The sequence below is a fragment of the Patagioenas fasciata genome, chromosome 5 (assembly GCF_037038585.1).
Source record: "Patagioenas fasciata isolate bPatFas1 chromosome 5, bPatFas1.hap1, whole genome shotgun sequence".
Taxonomy (NCBI): Eukaryota; Metazoa; Chordata; class Aves; order Columbiformes; family Columbidae; genus Patagioenas; species Patagioenas fasciata.
In genome coordinates, this window is record NC_092524.1 from 56192088 (window position 1) to 56220024 (window position 27937).

Consider the following 27937-nt stretch of genomic DNA (forward strand, 5'->3'; position numbering starts at 1 on the left):
CTATGATTTTATGGAATCTAGTGGGATTTTAAATCTATTTTAAAGCAGTGTAGGAGTAACTAACAACTTCTGTCTAATGATGAAATTAGAATAGTATCACAGAGAGTTATTGGTGGCATTGATCTGAGAACCCTTCCTAACGGTTAACAGAATTAAATACTTGAAGAACCTGAAGTGGAAGTTCTGGGAAATAAAATAGGTCTCCAATGAGCTCTTAGGCAGTCGGAAGTTGTGCATAGATTTAAGAGCTTTGGAACAGTTTTCTGTGGTTTTGGGTTGGTTCGTTGTTGTTTATTTTTTTAACTGCAAGTAGTAAAGAGGAAGGGATACATAGTAAAACAAAAGTGTTTAATAATAACATTACAGTTAGTATACTGTTCTTTGATCTATTTCAAATAAGTATACTGATTTTTCAGGTATATTGTAATATAAAATGTAAAGCCCATATTTTATCTGCTGAACTACTGTTCTTTTTTTTTTAAGAATGTGATTTGTTAAGTGTGTTGGTTTTTTTTCTTGATAGTGTATCAGTAAAAATGTTGGACCAGGAAAAATTGAGAAGATTCCAAAAGCAAATGCATTCCTGATCAAGGAGTTAACAGTCAGTACTTTTTTTCATCCTTTTATTAGTTATGGAAAGTATGTAAACTTAAAAGTACAATATCATTAAATATATAATTTATGTTTTTATATCACCCAAAAAATTTAACCATAAAGCGTGCCTGAAAACTATATACAAGGACTTTAAATTTAGAAAACAAAACAAAATCTAACCATCCTAGAGCAGGCTATTTTGAGGAGTTACAGCCTGATTTAGAAAAAGAGTGAAGCACTGATGTCACTGCTGCACTGAGCAGACTGGAACACTCTGACAAAACCTACACAAAATGATAAAAATAATAACAAAAAAAAATGAAATGCTACTAATGCTGATGAACACAGTATACGTAAATTATGTTGTACTAATCTATTTGTCTCAAATAAACTATTCATAGGAGAAATAAACAAATTACGACCCTGGCTGTTTTAAGATGGTACTTGATAAATTTATGAAGGAGGTTATTTATTCCCTGCAATAATATGAAACCTCTATATTGTAGAGAATCATTGTTTAATGCTTCATGTTCTAGTAGTTCATGAGAATACTCAAGTAGCAATATACATTGAAAATGTTTGTATTTTTAAAAGCTTTAAATGTCTGTTTAGCTTTGTGCAAAAACTTTCTTTCCCTATGCTTTGATTCTTTCTATTCTCACCCCTCCATTCTAGTCTGTAGTTCAAGCTAACAGTGTTCTTTTAATATGCATAGCTTAAGTCTGTAAAATAAATACAGCTTTGCTCCCTCAGCAAATGCATTTGGATATGTTGTTCGTGGACCTGCGCATGGAATCTATGTTTCTTAAAGAGACTTTCAACATTAAGTGGGTTGCTCAGGCAGGACTTGTGGAGAACATCAAAAAGATCGTGAAAGAATACAAGAAAAGTCGAGGAATACTGGTAATGCTTTGGTGTATGCTATTTTAAAGTGCTCCTTTATTTTTTTCCAATATAAATTGTTATATAAGTGCAAGCTTTAATTTCCTTTAGTAAAAATACATGGAAAGCGGATACAGATGCAAAACAAATGAACATAAAAACTGAAAAATAAATTGAGGAAGTTAAAAAAGAGGGAATATTAATTAAAACAATAATCATTTAGGTTTATTTCTTTTTTGCCTAAAACTGAAACTCTGCAAATGCACAGTAGCTTCATGATGGAGAAGCTTGTGTTCTGAAACTAGTTTCTGTATGCAATATATGACATTCTTTATATATTTTGCTTCAAGAATACAATAAGTGTATCTTTTATTTAAGGTTTTTAATAATAGTCAGTAGTTAGGCAAGTATTTTGTGTCCTTCATTATATTTAGTGAGCCAGGATATTCAATTGCAAAGTAGCTTTCTTTTTACCCTGCTCCATTGAGTAATTTATTGAGCAACTTTGCTGTTTCCTGTATTAGCTCAATACCTAGAACTTCTTTGTTCAAATGTATAAGGAAGTAGTTATTGAAAGGTGCAGAAAAACAACTGTTGTTTGAGGTTGTTCATTAAAAGTCCCTATGTCCCTCTGAAGAATTACCGGATCTGTTTGGGTTAAACTACTACATCGAAGTACGTATGTGTGTAATTCAAAAAAACTCAGTACAAAATATAGACATACTAAGCAACAAGAAGAGGGAAGGTTAGCTAGAATTCTGACCCTGTTACTATTCTATTGAATTTGCAGAGTTTGCACTGTCAGATTTACTGAATTAGTATAGGAAGTTAGTGATGTATGATTTTGAGCCTGTTGCACAATGTATTTAATAAATGTATACTGGAATCTTAATTACACTTGCTCATCTATGGGCTAGGTAGGCTGAAAATATAAATCAATAATATCTTAAGATTGTGATGAATCTGAAATATTTGAGGTCAAAATAATCATTGTGATAAGAGCAACTCTAACTCAGTTGTGCAATAGAGCTATTGTATGTGTATGGCAGAATAGCTATGTCGCAGGTAAGTGGAATGTACCTTACTCAAGAGGGAGAAGCAGCAACATGTTTTATTGAGGTAAAATAATAATTTGACAGTGTTCAATATATTGGGTGGAATTTAACAAAGTTTAACAGTGGTTTACCAAGGTTCAGTAAGTTTGATGGCAAGGTCCACCTTATTGATTACTGCATGGAAGGAACATACAACGGGAAATTGAGTTAGAATTGAATTAGAATTATTCTTACAGAGACCAGAGACACGAAGGGTAAGGAAGAACCTCACGTTGAGTCCTGAGGTTCAGAGTGGACCCCCTGGCTTTCTAAACCCCTTATGGAGCCCAGGTGCAGCCAGGTCCAAACTTAGTCTAAGTAGTAGACTAAGTCCAAACTGGACTACAGTTTATGTCTAATGGAATTATCTATACAAAGTTTATAATAATTAATACTGAGTACCTTCATTGATTAGTAACATTTCATTAGTATTAATTCAGCATGCTATTGATCACTTATCAAAGATCTGCTGTTGGTAAAATGTCTCTCTGCCTCGAGGAATAATCTTGAGAGGTGTTCCAGCTCAAGGGGAGATCCCAGCCATGCAGCCATGCTACCTAGCAGGGAGCTCTCAGAGAAGGCTCACCCAGGCTGTCATATGTATGGAATAAAGTGGTTGTCTCATAATCAAATCACATGCGACAGAAAGGTTGGCGTGAGATTCCTTGTACCCACAATTTCTTTGTTCCTTGATAAATGAGTCTTAGAAAACTCACACGCTATTCATGCATAAATCACATGGTCAGTGTTCCAGACTCATGTGGATCAATGCTTACTGTGTCACTCTGCTCCTTTGTGGGTTTTCAGAGAACAGATTGAAACTAGAGGAGTTCTTGGGCCATCTACGGCTTGGGCCTTTAGCTCCTTTGGAGCCCATACCAAACTGCTGCCACCTCGTTCCAAAATCCACTGCATCCTATCTACGGGGTTGTGTTTCATCTCTTTTGATCATTCAATAAGTAATAGTGCTAGTGTAAGTTGGTCTGTGAACCTAATAAATAGAAGCATGCTTTTTCTCCAGTGATGAAGTTGTACATTTAAATTAAGTAACTGTGCTGCTCAGACTCTATGGATGATATAACAGATATTCAGCAAGAAAATAAATACTTGGTGTGAATAAAACTAAAATATGTTTTCATTTTTAATTATAATAATTGCTATTTCCTACTAGATATAGTAAAAAGACTTTCTTTTACATGAAAACATCTGTATTGTTTGAATGATGTTGTATCTTTTCTTTTTTCAGCCTCTCAAAGTTTGCATTCATGGTCCTCCTGGAGTTGGCAAATCTACCATTGCTGAAGAGCTCTGCAAACACTACAGGCTGCATTACATTAAGATAAGTGATGTGATCTCTGAGTCAATAGCAAATCTGGTATGTTGCTGTTTTCTAATATTGCTATTAATTTTTGTGATTTTAAAATGTATGACATCATTAAAAAATTAGTTATACTTCCTTTATTTTAGAATGGAAGTATCTTTTAACATGCTGATCACCTCTGGGGGATGCACCGGACTCTTTTTAGAGACCGAAGGTTGCTCAGTATGGCTCAGTATGTCACTGTCCAGGAACATACGTTAGATGAATTTTTAATTTTTAAAAAATTTTATGTCTGTGTATAAAATAAATTTGGCTGTGGAGTTTCTGACCCTACTGGTATTTCTGATTTTGATTTCAGGAGAAAACTGTGGCTTCTAAAGAACTGGACTCAGACAGTGTAGGAGAAGAGGGAGAAGATGATGAGGAGGAGGGTGAAAATGTAGACGCAGCGCAGGAGTTATTAGCTGAAGTAAAAGAAAGCATGGAGCAGAATGCAGGTAGGAAATACAAAGTACTAAGATGAGATTCAGGTAACTAGTGCAACTCTATGCAGATTGAAAATCAGGAAACAAATTTGTGCACTAAAACTTCTACGTCCTACTAAAAGCAAGAATCATGCCATATCCATTTGTATGTAGCTTATTTAAAATCAAATACAGTGTATTACATTATATACCTTGTATATTAAATGCAATATATGTTTTAAATACTGTGGTACTTTTTCAATTGTAGAAGTTCTTTCTTTCTACCTCTTTATAAATTCTATGTAATTCTTTTTACCCTACAAGTTGATATATGTGTAACAATGATATATCCAGAAGCATTAGATTCTTGGCCAGAATTTTTTAGTTAACATCATGTTTTCTTCTCAGAACAGTGAGCATAATTTATATAATAAAAAGTAAAATGTTACTAAAGTATATCTTTATCAAATTTGTAAAGACAAAAAGTATTCTAGTAAAAAAAAAAAAAGAATTTCTGCACCATCATATGAGATTGTGGGTTTTTAAGTACCTTATATGTAATTTTGGTCACCTTTAAAAAATAAAGGGTATTTACTGAAGCCTGTAAAGAATTTTAAAGTCTTCAGATTGAAAAATGTCCATAAAAATTGCCATTACTTAAAAGCACTAATTATCATTTGTATTTTAATAAAGTAATATATATATGATATAGATGATAGATTAATAAAGGTTTTTTTTATTATTTAGTACTTAACATTTTCATGTGGTATAATGTGATCCCCCTTAAAAATGCATTCTACCACTAAAGGTTTACCTGATTTGATCCTGTGTATCTGCAAAGCAATGAACATGTAACACACCCAAAAGTTTCAGTGATAAGATCTATGGCAGCATCTCTTCTGCATGCCTTCTCTGGTTGTTTAATAATGCTTTTTAAAAAGTAACAGACTTTTATTACTACAATGGTTTTTATATATTTAAGGCTTTTAAAAACCAAAGCAAAATAAAGTCAGAAACTGGAGTAAATAATTGCAAAAGGACAAAAAATCAGGTCAAACCAAGCTTTTTACTTGCACACATTTGCTCAACAATGTAGGCCAAGTTCATTAATGACTTCATAATTCAATTTATTAATCTGAAAATGAAACTTGTAACACTGATCTCACATTTGTTTTGCAAGACTATCTTAAAGTCTTACTGGTATTTGTAAATAGAAAAAGATTGCTTTGTCTCATCTATTTCTATAGACATTTCTTTGCTGCTTCGGTTAAAATCTGATTGCATTATTCTAAACGAAACTTGATTTCATGTTTAGTATTTTTTAAATTCTAATATTTATATCCTTCTAAATACAAATGTAATTTTATTTTACAGCTACACGTTTATGTTCTATAGATCACTGACAACATGTAATACACAAATAGTAACTCAAAATACTTTTTTTTTAGGATGTAAATAGAAGTTTCTCTGATAAATCAATTAAAATGTTGGTAAAATAATTTCAGATATCTCTTTTCCACAAATGAGGTAATTGTAAACCTTCTTTATGACTTAGGTCAACTAGAGGATCAGTATGTTATTAAATTTGTGAAGGATAAGCTCAAATCTATGCCTTGTAGGAACCAGGGATATGTTTTAGATGGGTTCCCAGAGACCTATGACCAGGCAAAAGATCTTTTTAATTGTAAGTACTGCTGCTTTTGTTTTTATTGCTGCTAATATCATCATTATCGTTACTGTTCTTGGTGCAGCATTCGTTGAACTGCATCAGCACTGCAATGACTGCCGTGCAGGACATGAAAACAAAGTTGTTTTCAAATGATGCTTAAAATGTAAGACAGATTGTAACGCACCTTATTTAATTTAAACACAAGATAAATTTCCGACTACCTTTGCTGGCAAAGTAATAAGGAAATGCAGAAATCTGGAGGACACTTTCTGGGTCTCTGTTGATCTACTGCACTCAAGGAAGCTTTAAGGCAGGACTTCTTCAGAATGTTTAAGAGCTGCTTAATGAGGACATCCAGCTAGTGCACTAAGACATGTTTTGTGAGCCAGGTTAGAGTGGGTATATTAGATTAGCTGCCATAGATATGACTTCAGGGGAGCTCTGTGACATTTCTAATTGTGAGCAAGAACTGTTCATGTATTAAGACCAAGAATCATCTCCGTATGTAAATGACATCGTGAGGTTTGAAGGAAAACAAAAATCAGTCTTGTTCAGATTAGTGTGATGGGCTGTAATTTATCATGCTCAGCTCATGTTCTTCAGGCAGCTTTACTGACTATTCAGAACAGCAAACACTTAGTGACAGAAACCATTTTAACCATACTACTGTAAAACATTTCTACTTATTCTTCTGAGCCCTGTCTCTGATTTTGGCACAAAAATGCACTTGACAGGAGGAGAGGCCGGGGTCACAACAGCAATATGGACACATTTTAAAATTGTGTATACGTGTGCATACTTCTGCTGTATAGGCAAACAACTATTACTATCCCAAGGTAGAATTCTGTGGTGACTGGCAGCATGAATTACTTCCTGAATTCTCTAAACTAGTGTCTTGGTTGGATTAATTTCCAATAATTAATTTCCAATAATAATTTCAACATTGACAAACCTGTGTTTGTTTTTTAGCAAATATATTGTTTCCTTAGATTAACATAAATAATTTCTTACTATTGTCTTAGCGGAAAATGAAGATGAAGAAGAAGAAATTAGAGGCAAAATGCCTAAATTTGATAAATTAATCATACCTGGTAAGTTTGATAGATTTATTTTTAAGTAAACAGAGAAGTTTTCAAATACTGCTACCACCAACAAGAAGTCTGAAATATCACTCCATCTGTTCATATTTAATTTAACATAAAATAAATATCTAATCTGTGTAATGCTGCTGCCCTCTTATTTAAAAGTGAACAATCAAAAGGAAGATTTTGGTTCAGTTTGTGCATGTTCTCTTCTTTTTTCCTCTTTGTGAAATGCCATCAGCTCTTGGCTGATAACAATAGTAGTGGCTGCTTTTGTTGTGATTGCAACAGCTATTCATGGAATAAACATGAGCTTGTGAACTTGGCATATTAAAAAAATTGAAGTTTATCTTTAGTTGGATATCTTAAAGATGTTACTAAACTCATTTTAATGCATCAGTCAAACAGGGAATTAAAATAGAGTGGTTTTCATCTATGCAGAAATGGGTTCATCCTGATGTTTTTGCTATTCCTGATTTCTTTGGAAGTTTTTATTACATTGATATATTTTGCATTACAAGATGTGTATGGTTAGTATAAAGGTTGAATATCTCAAATGCTTAGTGTTTCAGTAAATGGTGATTAACTGGCCTCAGTGGAAGTAAAGAAAATCCAGAATTTTTTGAAAAATTCAAAGGAGGAAATGTGAGTGAATTATTATGTTGGGCTAGAGAAAGTACCACTTTCTCTCCTGTAACAGGGACTTCAGGCATGGGGTCTGTTTTAAGATGCTGCCTTCTCAACCCTGGAGAAAACTTTTTTAGAAAATGAAATGGTCCTAACGGATTTTTTTTGTTGTTGGAGAGGTTTTTTTTGGGGATTGTTTTGGTTTTTTTTTTTCAGCTTTTTTGAAAGCGGGGCAGGGGAGTCAGTGGGGAGAGGGTGTGTCTGTGCTTGATTCTGCAAATTTCTCACTGATGGCAGAAAAAATACTTCCTGGCTTTGTTAAATTAACACGTTTCAGTAGAAATATAATAATATTCAATAGAAATATCATAATATATTATGATCAATTATATGAAGTCTTATTTAATAAACACAGATTGATTGTTGAGTTAATAAAATACTGCAAGATTTAGCATAATGAATCTATGAATATGAGACTACTGAGCTGAAGAATAGAAATGGGGTTTTTTTATGGATCCTAGATTTCTGGGGCTTTTGTCTACCAATAGTACTAAAATAACATTAACACTAAATTTTATGGGATGTGGTGGCATAGCATCTTTCATGTACTGTTATATTTTTTAATGTTACTTTAATTCAGCAGATACACCTTTATTTGTGAGATTAAAAATCACAATACAGGGTGAAGACTTTTCATGACTTGATAAACAAGTGAGTTTTTGAATTTTCCAGTGTTACGTGCTGCTTTGGCTGCAGCATTCATAAGAATTTTTTTTTCCTCCTATACCTATTACATATATTGGTTGTATGAAAGCTTTCTCAGAAAATTTGGACTACACTGCCTTGCTGTTCTTAAGATTTTTGTGCTATTTATTGCAAGAATAGTCTTGTTAGTAGTGCTAAGAAAGAATTTGGTGAAATTGGAATAGGTAACTTCTTTACAGACATGTCTCTTAATATTATTGGATATCTCTAACTGGAAAAGTTGAATATAAGCATTTGATAATTAAATTCATTATGAAGGTATATATACAATTCACTTCTATTGATGTTCATTTGTGGTATAAAATGTATTACTAACACAAATAATATATGGGTGCTGATCATGTGTTCTTTTTCACAGAATTTGTTATTTCTTTGACTGCATCTGATGAATTTCTTATTAACAGAATAATAAATCTGCCAGAGAAAATTATTGCTGGAACTCACTATACCCAGGACCGGTTCCTGCAATCTCTGAATCTCTTCAGAGAGTCGAACACAGATGATAACACTGTTCTCAACTATTTTGATGAACTTGAAATACATCCTCAGTTCATAGGTATGAAATAATAAAATTAATAGATCAAATATGAATGCAAATTTTCTGTTGTTACAAATTTAATGCTTGCAAAGGTCATAGTAAGTGTATATATATATATATATAAAGTTTTAATTAATGTTGCAGAATACATACACAACAAGCAATTAATTATATACCTGCAAAAATATCTGTATCCTCATAAGGATTCTGAATTGTTCACATACAGTTAACCTGTTTTTAAAAATAGGGGAGTTGATTGCTTATTTTTCTAGGCTAAATTATCAGAATAATTTTCTAACTTAGGTTACAGACCTCTGCACTGGCTTTCTTCCAGATTGGTTTAACAGTATATTTTCATGGACTTGAAATATTATAGTTGCTTATGGTTTTTTTTCTTTAGATGTATCCTCAGGTTGCATGACAATATACTGGGTAATCTGTAAATGATGAAACATGAAAGAAAATTATTAGAATTTCAAGGTGGAAGGTTAGGACTGAATCTGTTTTGCACTATACCTGTATGTAAGAAAAGTCTTCCCTATACACTATCTAGATCGTTGTAATCACTGGGAAATCTTGAGAAGATTACTATAATCTGATTATTCCAGAAGAGCGAGATCAGGGTAACAGCATTCTTAAGAAAAATCGTAGGGTTTTGTTTGGTGGGTTTTGTTTGTTAATTTGTTTTGGTTTGAGGGTGGGGTGACGGAGAGGAGAGGAGAAAAGAAAGAACAAGGGGAAAAGCCTGCAACTAAAATGGAACTGCTGTTATTTGGAATGTCCATTTGAGATGAGTAATGAGGAGTTAATTGTTGAACAGCCTCAATCATAACTGATTTGCTAATTTTTTATATTTAATGTCAGTCATGGAGATTATCTTGAGAATAATACCATACATGTGTTGCTAGGAAATGTAGCAGTGGAAAAAAATAGTGTGTTAGTAATAATTTCAGAATTGAGGTAATTCTGCTACAGAAAGTAAATGAGAGAAATGTTAAATATTAAGGTCTGATGTTACTGATTGGTCACATTCTTGTTTCATACACTTCTGGATATGCAAGTAGTAACACTGTCCAAGATCATGTTTTATTTTGGTAGGGACTATGAAGTGTATACTCAACGATAGAATATTGCAGGGTTTTCTGCTAAGAATTATGTACAAATATTGTTCATAACCTCTAGGCCATTCCAAATATGGAAACTCACTGATCTACTGGTTGTCATTTTTGAGGTATCACAACTGTAATATTCAGTGACTTCCAGATGATTTTCACATTCATTTAAAAGTGTTGATTCTTATCTTCAAACGAGCATCATCTGTATGACATGTTTATTTCAGGAACTGCCTCTTCACCTGTATTCACATCACTGACTTTTATCTACCAAAATGTGCAAACATACAGCTTTGCTTTCTGTTGTAAGATAACTTCAGTGAGGAACCTTCAGCACTGCAAATACCCTTTCCTTCTATTTGATATTCCAGTTTGTTTATCAGATCCATAGAATTAAGTAGCATCAGGTTTAAGCAGAGAGCCAACTGCTTTCTCAGATGTATTCTGAAGGAATTTAGTGGGAAATAGTTAAAAAATTGTGCTTGACTTGTTAAATATTGACACAAATTGATAAAATCTTTCTTCCACCTTAATTTAAGAAAATAATAACATATGGCTTTATGAATTGCTTTTATGATTATTATTTTTTTCTGAGTCTGAAATATGATTAGTACAAAGGAGTGGGCTTCAAGATTCTGGAAACTCTACTTTGTTACTGTGAGTCATTGCATGAAGTCTGCAAGTCCGTTATCTTGTGTCTCTTTCTCATCTGCAATTTGGGGGTGGCGACACAAGCATGTTAGATCATCTACAAAAAGGCATGTTAACGTTATAACAGCCATTTCCTTTGAAGATGTTAATTATTAAGTCCTTTGCTGGTGATCTTTCCTCTCAATTAGTATCAGTGATAACATCATTTTTTATTTAAAAGGATAAATGCAGTTATTCATGATTGCTGTAATACTTGCATTGTAACCTTGCTTGGCCATCTAAGAAAAAAGTGCAGTCTTTGACCCATCAGTTTCGCTGCTGAGAGAGTTTGTAGCAATACTTTAAATGACCAGAAAAGTGGCTTGCCCTGCAATTTGTATGTCCAGGTGCAGCTAAAATTGCAGAAACAATTGACTACTTGACATAGAAAATGTATTATTCTTTTAATTTGGAATACTTAAGGAATTTAATTCCTGCTTTTTGAAAGAAGCAGATCTAAAGTAAATTTTATTATGTAGAATTATGTTAGCTTTCTCCTTAATTAATTAGCACATTTCGGACTTCAGGTCCAAATCAAAAACACTTAAACTCTTGGAATAATGATGTTAGTATTAGACACCTATCTGCTGTCTGAATTAGTGATTAGAAAGAAATGGGAAGCATGTGTTGCCAATAGCTTACCAAATAACTTCATAAAGCAGAGGTCTGTAGACTAGGAACTACTGGCTTCTCATCTAAATTCTGTGTTCTAGTTGTTCTGGCTTTTCCCCCTTCCTTTGCTTGCTCTCCCTGCCCATTTCTGTGCCTTTACATCTCCAGTCCCTTACCAATGAACGAGCCCTTTATCTCTGTATTCTCTGCATACTTGAAATGTCCACTTTTCATTTTTTCCATGAACATGGCTAAACCCTTTCTGCCAGATGCATTCTCACACTGAGTGCATACAGAGCCCAGAAAGCCCTGGAGACAGGCAGCATTTTTCTGCTTTTGCTTTTCCTTTTTTTTTTTTTTTTTTTTTTAAGTTTAATACACAAGTAGTCTCCAGCAATTTAAAGGGAGAAGGAATGAAATGAAACAGAAGGTCTTGCTCAGTCTTTTGTTCCTACATGAAGCTACAGGTTTGTTTTGTAGATATAGGATAGTAAGAGTTTAACTAGAGATAGGTCTGTGTATTTGTAAATCTGTATGACTGAAAACTTTTGAGATTGTTGCCAAATCCTAACAACTTATTGTGCAACCTGCAGGGGACACAGGGTCAAAATCTGATGGTTTTATGCATCTGGATAAGTTGGCATAAGATTGGTGACTGGGACATCTCTGATAGTTGAATGGCCTCATTTTCAAGTTCCAAAACTTAGGCAAGCTGCAACCGAGAAACAGAATAGTTATTAAAAATATTTTAATATATTTTTCCCTTACATCATCTTAATAAGAAAAGCTATTTTAGCTGAAACTAGTAAAGAACAAGAGATGTAGAAAACTTCATTCTGTGTAGCAGAAAAATTACTTAAGCAACTGATAACGACATCTTATACTTGAAAATTCAAACAATGTGAACACCATATATATTTAGGTCTCGCAGTTATTTACTCATGTCCACTGATAATCGAAAAAAAAATCTTGAAAAGTTCTCTCTTATTTTGTTTAAAAGATGTAGCCAAATTTGAAGATCCTGAGAACAGATTTATTTTAAAAGAGATCATCAAGGAAATTGGGGAACCTCGGAATTATGGTTTGACAGATGAAGAAAAGGAGAATCTGGAACGCAAAGCAGCTGAGGAAAGCCTTGTCAGAGAAGCTCAAAAAAAAGCTGAACAAGAGCATAGAGAAGCCAAGGAAAGGGCTGAAAGGATGGCCAATTGGGAAGAGTGGGTAGGTTAATGCATATTTTTTTAAAATTAATATTATTTATGTGTTTTAGATGGCTCCCAGCAACCTGCTATGCAAATACACGGGGAAAGCTTGGCATATTTTTTTTGGTCCACAGTGCATTTTGAGGCCCATTCTAAAAAATATAGTCTCTTTTTGATCAGACACGTTTTTTTTTTTTTTTGCCTGCTGCTATCAGCATGTCTTCAGAATATTATTATGATACTCTTCTTGTTGTTGCTGCACCACAGTGTTGTTCCAAAATCATGCTTCTTTACCTGGTGTGCAATCTGCCAATCATACACACAGAGTTGAAATATAGTTTTATTATGAGATTGCACAATGTCAGGTAATAGGTAGTAAACCCACAAAACTAGCATGCCTTCTTCACAGTACTTAGATCATTCATGATTTTGATTAGTACCTCCCCACATTTCCACCCCCTTTCCATGGTTGGTAAGTAATTTACACATGGTTACACAATCATTTTCTTGTACTAGGCATGCTCATGGGTTAGGGTATTCACGTGGGCAGGGTCTTTTGACATGTGGGTGTGATTTTTAGTATTATAAAATCTTATAATAAGCAAAGTAAATCCCAGGGACACCCTATATGACAGTCTCAAGATATATGTTAAACCAACTTCACTAATTATGCATGTTCCAGGATGTTCAAACTGCAAGGACAACAGCTCCTGATACGGAGTTCTTTAAATCACTCTTATCTTTGTTTGAAGAGCAGACTGACCTGGTACTGGCCCACTGCTTGCATACCCTTAGGTTAGTCAATGCTGACAGGATGCATATTGCCTACACATCCTTAGGTTGGTAATTTCTGACAGGATACATGTCTTTAATTTGTAACAAGTACAGTAGCTCTTTTATTTTACCATTTATAAATATCTACTGTAATCAATGGTGATTTTCCATAACCAGTCTTCTAGGACTCTTGAACTTTGCTCACTTCTGAGCAGCTGACCAAGTCTTTATTATGGCTTTCAAATAAGATTTTTAACTCAACGCTGACCAATATTTCAGTCTGCACTGGAGGAAGGTTTCTGAGCCTGCAAGAGAAACACCTCTGAGAGCTGAGTACTCAGTTCAGGGAGAATTGTCCTGAAGGATGCTTTTTGTTTGCTAATGCTTTATTAAGTACTTGGTATTTAGGCTACCTGACCTCACAGAATTTGCACATGATGCTTCTACCTTATTTGCTTAGCCGCGCCTAAGGACATTTTAGGTAATTTACACCCAAAGTCAAGTTGTTTCAAGAGAAGGCAGTTCTTCTATTGTCTTCTTTTAAGAGCTGTTTTAAAACAAACGGATCATTCCACAGAGAAATCTTTTTCTTACATTTACACATCTATGGGGTAAGAATACTCTGAAATTTCTCGCTTTTAGAAAAGCATTTACACTGCTCTGATGCTGGCTTGTAAATAAGGTCTCCTTGTTATCTCTATGCTTTTTTTCCAGCTTCATTCAACATAAAATAGCATGTTGTACTCTCTGTAAACTTGTCTAGAAGATTACTAAGGATAGTTAACACATTTTTAGCTATATTCAATGCAAAGTCATCTAACTTTCAAGAAGGCAAACTGTGCATTATTCAAAGCTAAAGCGGGTGTTTAAATAACATGTGAACTTAAGTTTATCCTTTTAAATGGGCAGATACTCAGGAAATCTAAGCAATTATTCATTTGCCCTTGAGACTGTAGAACAGCTGCTGTTTCTGAGTAAACTGACCAAAGACCACTTGCAGGATTTATTCAATAACACTCTTGGATTGAGTGAATAAGATATTTTTTCAGATATTGGCATATTGGTTTTATCTGAACATTGCTTTTGTGTTATGTCTTGAGTATAGAAAAGCAGTCTTCAGAGTATCATCTGCTTGCTGTTATCTATATATGACTCAGGCTGCTGATGAATAAAATGAGGACAATAAAAATGTTTTTGAGTAATCTTCTAGCTGAAACTACTGCAAGTATGCATGCTATTAAGTGCTATGAAATTGAAGAAAGAAAAACTCACGTTGCTTTTACTTCCACCCTCCACACTTTTTGAGTGTAATCGTTGATTTAAGTTGAATTCAAGAATAAATTTAGCTGGTGTAAACAAATGTGGTTTTAGACTATTTAACTCTCAGCCCCCTTGAAAACTGACATAAATGTAATAAGACAAAACAGGAAAAACAAACAAACAAAACCAAAACCAAAACAAAAAACTCCACAAAAACAAAAACAAACAAACAAACCAAACCAAACCAAAATGAGCCCACAAACTCAAACCAAAAAACCCTCCACAATTTACAGTTATTTAGACTCATGGCTCTGGCTCTCTACTGAGTAATAACATTCTCCTTCTCCTCCAGTTGAAAGAATCCTCAACAAACCATCTTCATTTGCAATAGTACTAATTTTTTGAAGTGATACAGTGTATTCCAGCCATTTTGCCAAATATCTTATGGAAACAGGACCACTGTAAGATTTCAGAATAAACCTCCTTTTAGGTGTTATAGAGAGAAAAATAAAATAATTTTACTAAGGAGATTATTTCCGTTTTCACCATGTTCGATTCTTTGTCCTGAGTGCGCCATGTGCTCTAAATTTGATAAGTGGTTCTTCATTTTTCCTGCCAACTTGTGAGTTTTGAAGTTCTGTCCAGAGCTTCTAACATTGTTTTCTCTCTAGGTCAACATTATTATTTATTCGAGTGCTATTTGGTAGATGTTATCAACTTTATTGTTTATGATTATTTGTAGAATAAACATCTGGAGGAAGTGAAAAGACAGGAACAAGAGTTATTGGAGGCCCAGTCAATTCCACTACGAAACTATTTAATGAAGAATGTCATGCCAACACTTATGCAAGGGATAATTGAATGCTGTAAGATCAGGCCAGATGATCCAGTTGATTTTCTGGTAAGGTGATTACATGTTTTTTTCTTAAATATGTTTGAATTTTCATGTAGACCCAAAGAATCTCTGTTAACATAAGGACTTTTTCCCCCTTTCATGATAAAAATTAATTAATGTCAGTATATGCGATTCTGGTGAGCAATAATTATTGTGAAAACTAAAAACTCAGCAACTACTCGTAGGATCAATTGATATTGTGTATTGAGTAAGGGTTTTCTGAACAGTAATTGGACAAGAATTACCAGCAAAATCTGTTTCTTTTTGGTGTGTGCACTGTGGATATCTTTTGTATTCTACCAACTCTGCTGTGACACAGTGACCTGCAGAAAGGGAGAACATCACTCTTCATCCTGCTTACACCCCTCTAGGCACAACAGAGCTTGCTACTGTAAGGATGAATGAAAACTCTTTGGTAATTTCCTTCACAATCCACAGATAAATTAATGAGTAAATCCTGTAAGACATTAAGAGAATAATACCAGTTGCAAAGGAGCTCAAGACATTTTCTAGTTCAACTTTTGTCTGAAGGCAGGGTCAGCATTGGATTCAGACAAGAATTTAGATGCTGCAAAGCTATTACTGTATTGCTGTTCTTCCTGCACATCCTAAGAAGCTATCACTGTTTTCATGAAATGAAACATTTTGTTAATGAAGGAAAAGCTTAAAATGAAAGCATCGGGTTTGTGTGCCACTTCAGGCACCAAAGAGTGTTTAATTGTTTTAACCTTTCTGCTTACTGAGGAGTGACATCTACTCATAGCCGTAGTAGCATGAGATCTTTCCTAATAGCTGCATAACTTTAAAATATCTGTATTATCTGCTTTTCTGGGTCCAGAAATCAGGCCTCAGGGTACTCCCTAGAATTTTCCATCCAGTGACAATTACTGTCATAATTAGCTTGCTTCCTTCTCTTGCCCATGATAGAGCTGGGGTGACTGCTAGCAAGAGGGAGAATGGGGAGGATGGTATTTTGCGTGTTATTTGTGGGGAAGAGGTTTCTCTGACATATCTGCCAGAAATTACATTTTAGAGCCAATTAATACTTTCTGGGATTTTGTTTTAAGCAATGTTGTGTTCCACTGTATTTTTGTTACTTTGTGTATGTTTTAAAATTGGAGAGTTGAAAATAAGTGTAACTTTGAAACTGTTCTGTTTACAGGCAGAATATCTCTTCAAGAACAGTTCTGGTGTTGAATGAGATAAACATTAAATCATAACAGCTGTCAAAATCGTGAGGTAGAAAGAGAGAACGTTCCTAATGCATTTTAAGTAAAAATGCTTAGTTTCTGAAACTAGTTTTGTTTAGGCTTATTATGTAATCTCCATTTTTATCTCATACTTTAAAACCAAGTTGTATTGTTTTCATGAAATTTCTTCTTCAAAAGTACCATTTACTGCACATATTAATGCATTTGCACATCTGTATTTCATGTGTCTATTTGAGGCTGTGAACCACAAGAACCTGTTGTGTCTCCAAATTTTTTTTCCTGTTTTTTTTTCAGTTATACATGCTATCTAAGCAATATATTTTTGTGCTGATCCACAGCGGATGTAGGCAGCTAGCCTGAGATAAAGCTTTTCGTAAAAACATAAACACATACACAAACCCCAACCAACCAAACAACAAAAACATTAAACAAAACCAAAACAAAAACACCCCCCCAAGACAGAAAAACAAACAAACAAACAAACCCATCAAAAACCAAGCCAAAACCAAACTAATTTTCACTGAAAATGGAAATAAGTAGAAGCAGCAAGCTCACTTATTTCCCCTCACTTATTTTCCCCCTTGCTACCAAGAGGCAAAAAGTTACACACCGTAGTCGTCTTGTGCTGTGCTGAAGTCTGACTGGATAAACAGTTTACCTGCACAGACTTGTCACAAAACATCTGTTTCTGTTTGGTATCAAACGAATGGGACTAGTTCTCATTTGATTCTCTTCATCATTCAATATTTGATACAGCACGTGGCTGTCATTCCCTTTTTTATTGACTTCATATACTTCTCATAGAAATTGTCAACATCTATGCTGAGTGAGCTGAAACTGATTGTGTATTTGGTGTAAAACAAATACAGGATTTTGTCAAAACAGAAAGAAAAGTCTGTTTGGGAGAAAGGGGAAAAAAGGAAGAACTAAAAGAACGGTGACACAAAAAATTTTATGCTTATTTTGTCTATTACTTTTAATGTTAGAATTTTAGATATATTAATGTCCAATGTTCTAATTCAGATATATTATTTTTTTTTTATTGAGAAACAGTCTTATTTAGTTTGTTTTCACAGTCACACAGCCAAGTCAGTTTTGATAGACAGGAACAGAGTTCAGAACCATCATATCCTACTCTAAAAAACCCGATTTCCTGGGATATAAATTTCCTGTATGCTGCCAGTCCAAGTCATTATTTGTCATCTAAGGCAGCTGAAATGAAATACTCTGTGATTTTATATAAATTTTTAGTTTGAGAGTCATGTTTTTAGAGCAAAGATGAAAAGAGGACACTAAGAAAAAAAACCAGACAAAACAGGGCGCTTTTTTTTGTGTGTAGGGTTGGTTTGATATTTACTTTTCTAAGAATAAAGTTTTGAGTTGATCAATAGAGTGGTGTGTTTTTGTTTTTTAATTTTCTGAAATTTATGCAGTTTATCACAGGCAGAGCTTTCAAAAACAATTATTAGAAAAGGATTTGTTTGCTTTGTGTGGAGCATAAAAAACAAACAATCCCGATACAGGTTTCAAAAGGCACAGAGACGGCTTTGAAGGGAAACCCCTGGGGTTTCGGACGGGGACCAGGCGGGCTGCGCTCGGCCCGTGAAAGCCTCGGCCGCTCGTCCCCGCGGCGGCTCCCGCAGGCAGCCCGGCTGGGGCTGTCCCGGCGGCGGGAGCTGCACTGTGCGGCCCCACATCAAGCCCGTTCGGGCGGCCCGTTGCGATAAAGCTGTGCGGTCCCGCCGCCTGAGTTTCCCTAGCAATGAAAATCCACGCTTCCTCCCGCTCGGAACCCCCGGTGCCCAGGCACACCGGCAGTCGCGCAGCGCGGTGTCCCCCGAGCCACGTACCCGCCCCGCCGCACGCACGCGCCGCCTCGCAGCCGTTAGCGCTTTGTTTTCAAACTCCGGCTCTCTCCCGCTGGAACTACAGCCCCCAGGATGCCCTTCGGCCTCGCGGCCAGCTGAGCATGCGCGGGCGAGCTAGCGTGCGCCGCGTGCGGGGGTGGCCGCGTCGCTGCGTCAGGCTCCCCCCGTTCTAGAAGGTTGCTTTGGTAGCGTCTGGGCGCCATGTTAGAAGGCCGGAGGGGAAGAGGAAAGTGAAGCGGTGGCGGCTGGGCCTAGCGAACGGCTTTCTCCTCTCTCTAAGGCCTGACCCCGGCCCCTACCATGGTCACGATTCCCGTTTCTTGGCGGGACGAGTGACCGGTCCGGAGGCGGCAGTGGTGGGGGAGGACGAAGAAGAGGAGGGAGAAGGGGACGACGCGGTGGTGGTGGTGGTGGTGGCGGCGGCGAAGGCGGCGGAGGAGGAGGAGGGGCCGGAGAGACGATGCCGTTGTAAGTTGGAAAGCTCGCGGGGTGCCAGAGGCCTGTGTCGCGCCGGTCTTTACTCGTACCGCCCGGTGCTCTCAGCTCGCCGTGGCCCTTTCTGCCGATTCTCGCCCTCCCCCCTGTCCCTGCTCCGGTTCCGGGCTCTTCCGGTGCCGCAGTGCGAGGGGCTGTGGATCCGCTGCTCTTCGCCCAGCCGCCAGGACCTGCTTGTTTCTTCATTGTGCTCCCCTCACATCGCTGGGAGTGCCGAAGGAGACACTGATGTGGCTTTTATGTTGTCGTCTTTTTCGTGATCTCGTAGCGGCCGCGGGGCGGATGGCTGTGGCGGCCCCTTTGACCCGCACCGAGCCCGGCCACGTGAGGTGGCGGAGCGCCGCACGTTTGTCCTTTTCGCGCCCAGGCCGCGGGACATGAAGCTCTTTTTCCCTCAAGGGTCCCGGCAGAGCTTCTCTCCCCGCGGCCGCGCGAACGGTTTTTCCTCCTTCCGGTGGCGGGAGAGGCGCAGGCGCTGGCTCCAGCGGGCGGCCCGAGCGGAGCCGCTGCCCTTGCGAAACTCGCCCGCTCCGGGTGCCTCTGACACGCCGAGCGCTGCTGGGCTCGGGGCTGGCCGCGCGGGCAGCGCCCCCTGGCCGGCGCGGCGCCCTGCGGGTCGCCCACTCCCCTCTCCGGGAGCCGGGGGCTTCCGCGCCATTCCGGTGGGGCTTGGAGCTGGTGTGCGGTTACTCTGCGCGTGGTCATGGGGAACGAGGTCGGACGTAGTTTCATCGCAGTTTCTTGTCGATTTATTTTAATCCAGCCCCGCTGTGTTTGTGTCTCTTTTATTTTAAATTTTATTTTGGACGACTCCGAGTTGAGACAATAACTTCCTGCTCCTCAGTTCTGTAGTCTATAATGTCAGTATTTTATTGTCTTGTGTAAATTGAGGGAACCTGCGATGGGTAGGTGGTCAAATGGCTTTTAAGAATAAGGCATGTTTATATGCTAGGTTCGGGTGTGAGGTTTTTTTGGTTTTTGGTTTGGTTTTTTTTTTTAATTGAAGAAATGTAAAGAGTTTTTAATTATTCACTGTTGTTTCACAGTTATTTGGGGATTATTCACTATTGTTTTAATTATGTAATCTTTATGTGAAGAATAACCGTGCTTGCAAGTTGTGCTATATACTAAGTTAGCTGTGGCGTAGATAACACAAGCTGAACTTAAGTGAAAGAGTTTATGGCAGGAAAAACAGGTGAATGCAGAAAATAAAATGGTTGTGCCAGGTAGTTTCTAATGTTTGTATAATGAGGCTACAACGTCTTTATAGATAACTTTTGCACATGTTCGTTATGGCAAAAGAAAATTACCAAAAACCATCTTTGAAGTTGGCCAGGCTTTTTGGCCTCAGGAAAATGGGAGGGTGTTTATTCTGCCTGCTTCCATTTTTAGTTTATTTCCTTGTGATTACATAAATTCCAGATGCTTAATAACAACATTTAAAATGTTTTGGCTACTTCTATGAATTGTAATAATAGTGGTCTTCAACTTTGACAACTTTGGAGTGACTCAATAATTTTTCTTAATGTGGGTGTTTATGATACTTTAACTAGAAACTATTGAATAACATTATGTAGTTATATTTGCACTAACATATTGCAGTTTTCAGTATAAACATTACTTCGCAACTTCACTGGTAAAGGAGGTTTATTTTAGTTAGAAAAAGCAAAGCTTTCTCAGATTCTTCATTGAAGTCTTGGCTGAATAATAGAAAAATCAAAGTGAACATTTTAATACTTGTAAGTTGCGATAGTAGTAACGTTAATTTTTGAGTTTATGAAATGATGCATCTGCCTTAAGTTTCGAGAAAAAAGAGTTTAGGAAGTTCCTTTTCTGTATAATTCTTTCCAGTTGATGCTCTCATGCTTTTGGATGATAAACTTTCTGAGTGAGAGTAGAACTGTATGTTACTGCTGAACTTTTTAAGATGACAAGCAAAATACACCACTTTTTTTTTTTTTGTCCTGACTTTTGAAGAAATCTTTTAAACTTCATTTTTTTAGGGTCTACAATTGACAGCCCTAGTTAGTGCTGATCACCCATACAACCAGAGATTTGTCATCATTCTCTACTTGGAAAGCATTAGTTCAGGGTTCCGCATTTCTGATACTGGCCTCCATGCGTATGTATTTCCCTTAGCAGTATGATACAAAACTATAAAACCAAGCAAATTACTTACGTACAAAGCACGTCAGTAGTAAGAGAACAAGCTCTGGTTCTGGTGATGGTGATAGCTGGCATTTCAAAAGCCTTTTAGTGTTTAAAAAAATACTAAATTTATCCTAGTAATATGTGACTTCTTCTTATGGTTCTTATTAATCTCTTGTGTGAAGAGATAGCAGCTGCATAAGGGAAAACTCTTTAACTTTCAGCTGTTCAAAGAAGGTGATTAGAAACAAAGGTGAATATTTCCCCTATTATAAAAATACATTTTAGTAAACTGTTAGGTACAGAATCTTCTTGTTTATCATCTGAAATGTAAGATGCTGAGAAGAAATGAAGCTCACTAATCTGTCCGTATGTTTCACTTAGGGTTAGGTTTTACACAGAAAGGCTGCTGACTCAGTGAAGCAGCAGCTATGTTTATGTGAATATATTATCTGATCTTTTTGTGTAACCTGGGCCTTTCTGATCCTCCAAATAGAGATATAGCACTGTGAATCTGTTTCTTGTTAAGCTGCTGATATTATTGCACTTACAGCTTCTTTGCTGAACTTCTGTATCTGTTAAAATAATCGTAAAAGACTGGTTTAAAAAAAAAAAAGTGGAAAAGTGCATTGAGTGATATATATGAACACTTAAAAGTGCTGTTAAGTGCTATAAATTTCGACTATTGTTGGTATTGGTAGTAGAGTTTGGAATGTCATTAGTTTTTTTTTCCAGTCTTTATTGTGGACAATCAAGCTTATTCTCACTTCTGATGTAAGACTTCTTATATATTTTTTTTCATTGAACTTTGCTTTAAATATATGCAAAGTCATTGTTTTCTTGACTTAATTAGTGACTGTCAACTTGTATGCCGGAAGTAGTACAACACTATATTTAATATGACTTGTACCAATTAGGAGTGGACAAATAGCATATTTCTGAACAGAGAGCTCAGGTTTTTATAGACTGTAATTGAAGGAGTGACATTATCTCTAACTTTGGAAAGCACAGGACTTACTTTAGAAGAACAGGTACCTTAATTAAAAGTGATAGCTTTATTAATCAAGAAGAAATTAATATAAAAGTCTATACTGAGGATTAGTTTGTTAGCTGTACTACAGAGGAACTGGATGGCAAGTCATGTGGTTTTGCCATAGCTTTCAGTTTTCTGTCACTCCAAAAAGACCAAGTTTATACCTGTTAACATGGGGGTACTGCACACAACTTGGAAACCCAGATACTTTGGGCTGCACAGATTTCACTGCTGAGACAAATGAATCTCTTAGAGTTAAATGCTTCATTGTATTCCTAGTTCTTGGTTTGATACTTCCTGATGTCTTTTGATTCAACCATACTGAATTTCTTAAATTGCTACCTCTGGAGTTTGTTGTCTCTGTAATAGCAGTAAAACTAATTTTTCGTTCAAGTGCTACCTGCAGAGTTCGTTTAAGCTTGAGAAGCTTTCTGAAACTGTTGTTAGTAAGAATGTTGTGAATGGGTGTGTGTCTGGACATGCTGCCTTTACCATTCTGTACAAATGGAAGAGCCAGAGAGAACTCGGGATTGAGTCAAAAATTAGCAGAATGTGTATGAATGTTCTTTCTCTTGCCATAGGTGAGTCTCTTCTTCCATAGACCTGTCATTGCTCCAGTAGCCATGTTCAAATCTGTTTGGGGTATCTTGAACATTTCATACTGACGGTTGAAAACTTAATTAATTGTCTAAATGATCCAGCAACTTTCTGCTAGATACTTAAACTTCTGTCCAGGGAGGGCAGCTGGATTGTCTTAATCATTTAAGATGTGTGTTGCCTGGTAGCAGATTTGCACAGACTTCAGTGAAATTACCTGCCTAGATTTCTCAAATTTTGCGTGGAATGATGGTGTTAGCATTAAGTCAGAAACTTTAATCCGAAATTGTCAAAGTCAGTACTTGCTGGAGGAGAATTTAAAACATGTAAAGAAAACTACTCAAAATGCCTCCTCTGAAATGTGGCACAGTAGAGCTTGAGCTTTGTGAATTTAGCTCCAACTGATCGATAAGATGGTGTGATGGCCAGAGTTGCTTCAGGAATCTGACTTGGGCATCTTGCATCAGTAAATAAGACAGACTGAATTTTAGTGAGGTAATTGGTAGAGGCAAATAGAGAAGAGAGGATAGTCATTGAGATTCCTTAAGTTGTGTATTTTGCCTTGGTATATGGAGGTAAGACTGAATGAGCCAAAGGTCCTGACTGAAGTTAAAGGTTTGAAGTCAATCTTCTGTGGGTTGTTGACACTATTTTAAGAGACCTGACAGCCCACAGTTTGCCTTCCTTCACTGGTGCTGACCTTAATGTGCGTGTCTGTCTGGACAAACTTAGTCCTCTGCTGAGGTTTAGTGATACATGAAAGAGGTTATATAACTTCTAGCATAAGCAAGGCTTGATGGCCAAAAGCTGGAAGGGATTTTTGCATGCTCTTGGCATGCATTTAGATGGGTTAGATCTTGGGTGGTTAAGATCTATTTCAGAATCAGAGATTACTTTTAAACTTACACAGGATTTGAACTGTTATAATGTGTTAAATATTATGGCATCTGTTTTTAAGATTTAATCTATTTGTTTTTTATTTTTGTGAAGCATCCCAAATTTCAGGAGCATGATGTTTAGATAATGTGGTGCTGATCGCAACTGTATTTTGTTTGTGATAAGAAACATAAAAACTTAATTCAAATAACATGCTAAAAATATCAGCAGTAGAACTGAGGTAGAATACAGGGAGTAAAGACGAAAAAGTGCTTAAAACAACAGGGGTTTTCAAGTGGATGTAGGAATAGAGTTAAATATGAAGTATGCTTGAAAAAAAAGTTTGTGACAGGATTCTTGTTTCTTCTGAGGGTGGAGGAAGGTTCCAGTGTTGTAAAAGAAAGTAGTACAGTACTTTGAATTTGTATCTAACCCATAGTTAGGTATGGGGCAGTGTTGTGTAGATACACCTGTGTTTGCTGTAAGTCTGTTTTCAGTTTAGGTGGATATATGTTCATTTTGTAACCTGATCTTTAAAAGATGCATTAGAAAGTTTTTTCCCCATATCTCGCAATCTTTCCACCACTCTACCTTGGAACAATGCATTGCCTAAGTCACTTACATTTGAAAGAGTTTTAAGGTGTACAGCTCTGTTTAGTTTTAACAGTAGCCATAGTGGGGGGGTTGTTCTTCTTATATTGTTATCAATAACTACTGAATTAAAAAGATACTGCCTAAAACTTTGGGTTCTGAAGAACATGTGTAGTTGTACTGCTGTCAGCTTAGTACAGACTAGAACTTTTTGTGCATTTGTGTTTTTATATTGAGAAAAAGTATATGTGCATTTCTCTGTGAGATGAGATTAATTAATAATTGAATATGAAGTATTGGATCATAACACTTAGAATCAAACTGCAGTTGCTGCTGCCCAGTTTGCAGATGGTTTAAACTGTCAGTATATGCTTTTCAAAAATTCAGGTCTAATCAGAGCAACAACAATAGCATGTTAAGTTTAACTCCACATGATTTTCTGCAACTTTGTTTGTTCTATTGACAGGTAGCTCATATTCATAGCAGAGCGAGAGCAAGATCTTCATGTGGATATGTGGTTGACTAGAAATAAACAGAAGAGCCCCAAACTGTACCTTAATTTCTATTCTGATGTTAATAAAAGTTTTTTTTTTAAAAAAAAAGCAAGTGCTGGACATGCTTTGAGTTGGGTGTCAGACCTCGACGCGGACTGCCAAATGTGCCTCAGTGGTACTCAAGATTCAGTAGCTGGGATAGAACTTCCTGTTGCTGTTTAATACTCTTTGATTTTTGTTAATGCTTAACTTCAGTGGCTAGCAGATATGACATCTCCCAAGGCCTTAACTTCCCTAATCCTTTCTGGTAGAAGGTTAGCATTGCTACTTACCTGTTCTCTTGGAATCGATATCCTGGTTTAAAGTAAGGGATTTGAAGAGTGATAAATCATGATGTATCACAGGTAGAAACTTGAATGGCCGTATGGCTTTTCAAGAGGGACGATACTGGAGTACAGTGTGATCTTCATGGTTTGAGAAAAGAAGTAGAAGATAAGCCTAGGAGTGTTGATCGTTAGCATATTCTGGCTAAAATGTAACATGCAAGTACAATATTGAAGTTGGAAAAATGAGCACTTTTAAGTTTATATCTCAGAGATAATACACTTTTCATTTAAAAAGCAGCTAGCAAATGCTTTATTTGAAATTTCTTGGCTTTGTGGGATGTAGGGAGTGTGGAGAGGATATACCTTTACTTGTTTGTTTTTATAGTAACTCTCATTACTTGCTGTCATTTAAACAAAGTAACAGTTACTTAGCACTAGTTATTATGTTGCATCCTCAAATGAGTTTAACTTTCTTGCCAAATACTGTTTTTTTGTGTCATTTTACAAAGGCACTTTCCTGCTATTTTTTGGTGTGCTAGAGAAACTTTAGAACAGCCTTACATCTTCAGCAGGTGTAAACAGCTGAGCTTCAATTTAACTGTTTTTAGCTGGTTATAACCTATATTCTCTTCAATACTAGCGTGTTTAAATGTAAGCTTTATTGTATCTTCTGGAGTTATGACATCTAGAAGGCAACTGTGCTGAGGATTGTTTTGTACCATCCCTTATTAACTTCTCTACCTTCAAACAGGTCAAACATTTGTGTAGGAAGGTCCTGTGCTGTTGTCAGTATCCTTAATTCATTCTTCTAAAATACATTAATATTAAAGCAGGAACTGTAAAATCCAGAACTGTTTTTGTGTAATAATTACTAAAGATGTATATCAGCAGATTGATTTTAATAAGTTGTTTAAAGCTGTCATTTTAGTGACCAATTAAAGCTTCTTTCATGCCTTGTGACCATGCACTGATGGTCCTGTAGAGGTTGGAGATAATACTGGTTTAAATCATGTTAACACTGTGTTCTGCGAAGACAAACCTGCACGTTGCGCTGACAGGATTGTGCTGTAAACCAGATCAGGGAAGTGATCTGATGTTTGGTTGGTTTTTATGCATCACAATTTTGGGGGCGAGGTGAAGGATCATTTTAAAGTTATTAGTTCTCAAATTGGTGAAGTATGACCCTTACAAACACATGGAAGATGGAGGGCTCTGTCAGCATTACTGACTTCAGGAGTCTGCTTCACAGAATCTGGGTCTGAGAGATGTTGTCTCTTTGAAATCTAGTGACAGCCTCTGCCAGCCTGTGTTTTGTCAGCCCTTTCAATGAAGTCTGATAGCTGTTGAATTGGATACAGTGTCTAGTTATGAATGGATGAAAATTACAGTCAGATCATCAAGAAATTGTCACACTAAAGTATTGTTTGCTTTAGATTACTGCTTTAAAAACCTGTAAAAATAAACTGCAAAATCTTAAGTTGAAAAGCAAATTTACTTTTTCAAATAAACAGTTGGCAAAAGGGGAGAAATTGTAGTTCTAATTTAACTACCTGCTTTGTGGTGTAAGTAAAAATATCCAAAGGATGTTTATGTATTCAGGCCTCTTCTTTTCTGACTGCTTTTTTTTCGTAGCAACTAAGTGGCTGAAGCTGCTATTTGTGTTGACATTCCTGGATTTTTTTCTTTTGAAAAAGAGAAATTGTTTTAATGACTTGCTTTGTTCTTAATTTGAATTACTGTTTTTTTTATATAATTCATTTGAGTAGTGTTTTTTGTTGTTGTTGTTGTTCTAGTATTTACATTCATCCTAAGATCTATGTGGTTGCTTCAGCTGCTACTGAATTCTTCATTAGGTGATTAAAACCTCTTACCTGAAGGAAGCAATGTCAAATAAAGCCCCCAGACATGATTACTTGGGGTTTGTTGTTGTTTAATGTAAAAGGGTTTTTTTCCTGCTTTACTTTTTTTTTTTTTTTTGCCTTTTGCTAACAAGCAAAGGGACAAATCTGCTAGAATTTGTGATGTGAGAAACTTGCTTTGCAAATGAATTCTTGATTTCAAACAAATTATTCTTAGAATAATTTATAAAATGGGTTTAACTTGTAGACAATTATATTAGGTTTTGTTGATTCCTGTCAATATAAAGTTCTTTTGTATGATATGTCCTCATGGAAATGAGGAATGAAATCCTGAGGAGATGATGACTACAGGTTACAGAAGTTAAAGTGGAGTTGTTCTGTAGTTTTCCACACATATGTACTTAGCCTGAAAAATAATTTCTGTTTTTTTATGATAGAAATGGTGTAACATGTAAACACGAAGGACTGTTAGTACTGCAATGTACAGGGGAATGTTATGTTTGCCAGTGGACTTCCACATAAGCAGTCAGCTTGAATTTTTGACATGCAGGATTTTTTTCTTTAGACTTTATCTTTGTGAAAGTTGAAGGGGACCAAACTAATGATAAAGCTTTTGTCCTAGTCAAATGAATAATTGATTTCAGGGAAAAAAAAGTATTAATACATTATCTGAATTTTAAATACTAGTTACACATTTGGTATTAAAATGTTACTTTATGCCTTTGAAAGGGAGTAATCTTATGTAGTAAGAGTGTAACTTAAATGATGAGGATTTAACACTTTTACACATGCATTGCCTTAATTTTCAGTTAATACTTCCTTTAACTGTTGTTATGGCTTTTTGAATAACTGTTGATA

The 27937-nt window shown here is 36.2% G+C and overlaps 2 protein-coding genes across 12 annotated transcripts in view; both read left to right on the forward strand.

Moving 5' to 3' along the window:
* AK7 (adenylate kinase 7) overlaps window positions 1-18182 on the forward strand; it is a 31280-nt gene extending 13098 nt beyond the window's left edge. For both annotated transcript variants that reach the window (XM_065837993.2, XM_065837992.2), the window contains 10 exons: window positions 524-601; window positions 1348-1497; window positions 3817-3945; window positions 4250-4388; window positions 5911-6039; window positions 7047-7115; window positions 8857-9054; window positions 12451-12671; window positions 15429-15587; window positions 16744-18182. In XM_065837993.2, the coding sequence (XP_065694065.1) occupies window positions 524-601; window positions 1348-1497; window positions 3817-3945; window positions 4250-4388; window positions 5911-6039; window positions 7047-7115; window positions 8857-9054; window positions 12451-12671; window positions 15429-15587; window positions 16744-16782 (1311 nt within the window). In that variant the 3' untranslated portion in view covers window positions 16783-18182. The remainder of the gene's footprint in view (window positions 1-523; window positions 602-1347; window positions 1498-3816; window positions 3946-4249; window positions 4389-5910; window positions 6040-7046; window positions 7116-8856; window positions 9055-12450; window positions 12672-15428; window positions 15588-16743) is intronic.
* A 662-nt stretch (window positions 18183-18844) lies between these two features.
* Window positions 18845-27937, forward strand: part of PAPOLA (poly(A) polymerase alpha) — a 45865-nt gene continuing 36772 nt past the window's right edge. For 2 of the 10 annotated variants that reach the window (XR_011739432.1, XR_011739433.1), the window contains exon 1: window positions 19501-19870. Coding sequence is in view for 7 of the 10 variants with exons in the window: in XM_071809623.1 (XP_071665724.1) it covers window positions 19533-19870 (338 nt within the window). In the remaining 3 variants the exon portion in view is untranslated. Of the gene's footprint in view, window positions 19129-19438; window positions 19871-27937 lie in introns of those variants that run through there. The other 8 variants (XM_065837989.2, XM_065837988.2, XM_065837991.2 and 5 more) reach the window with 7 other exon arrangements.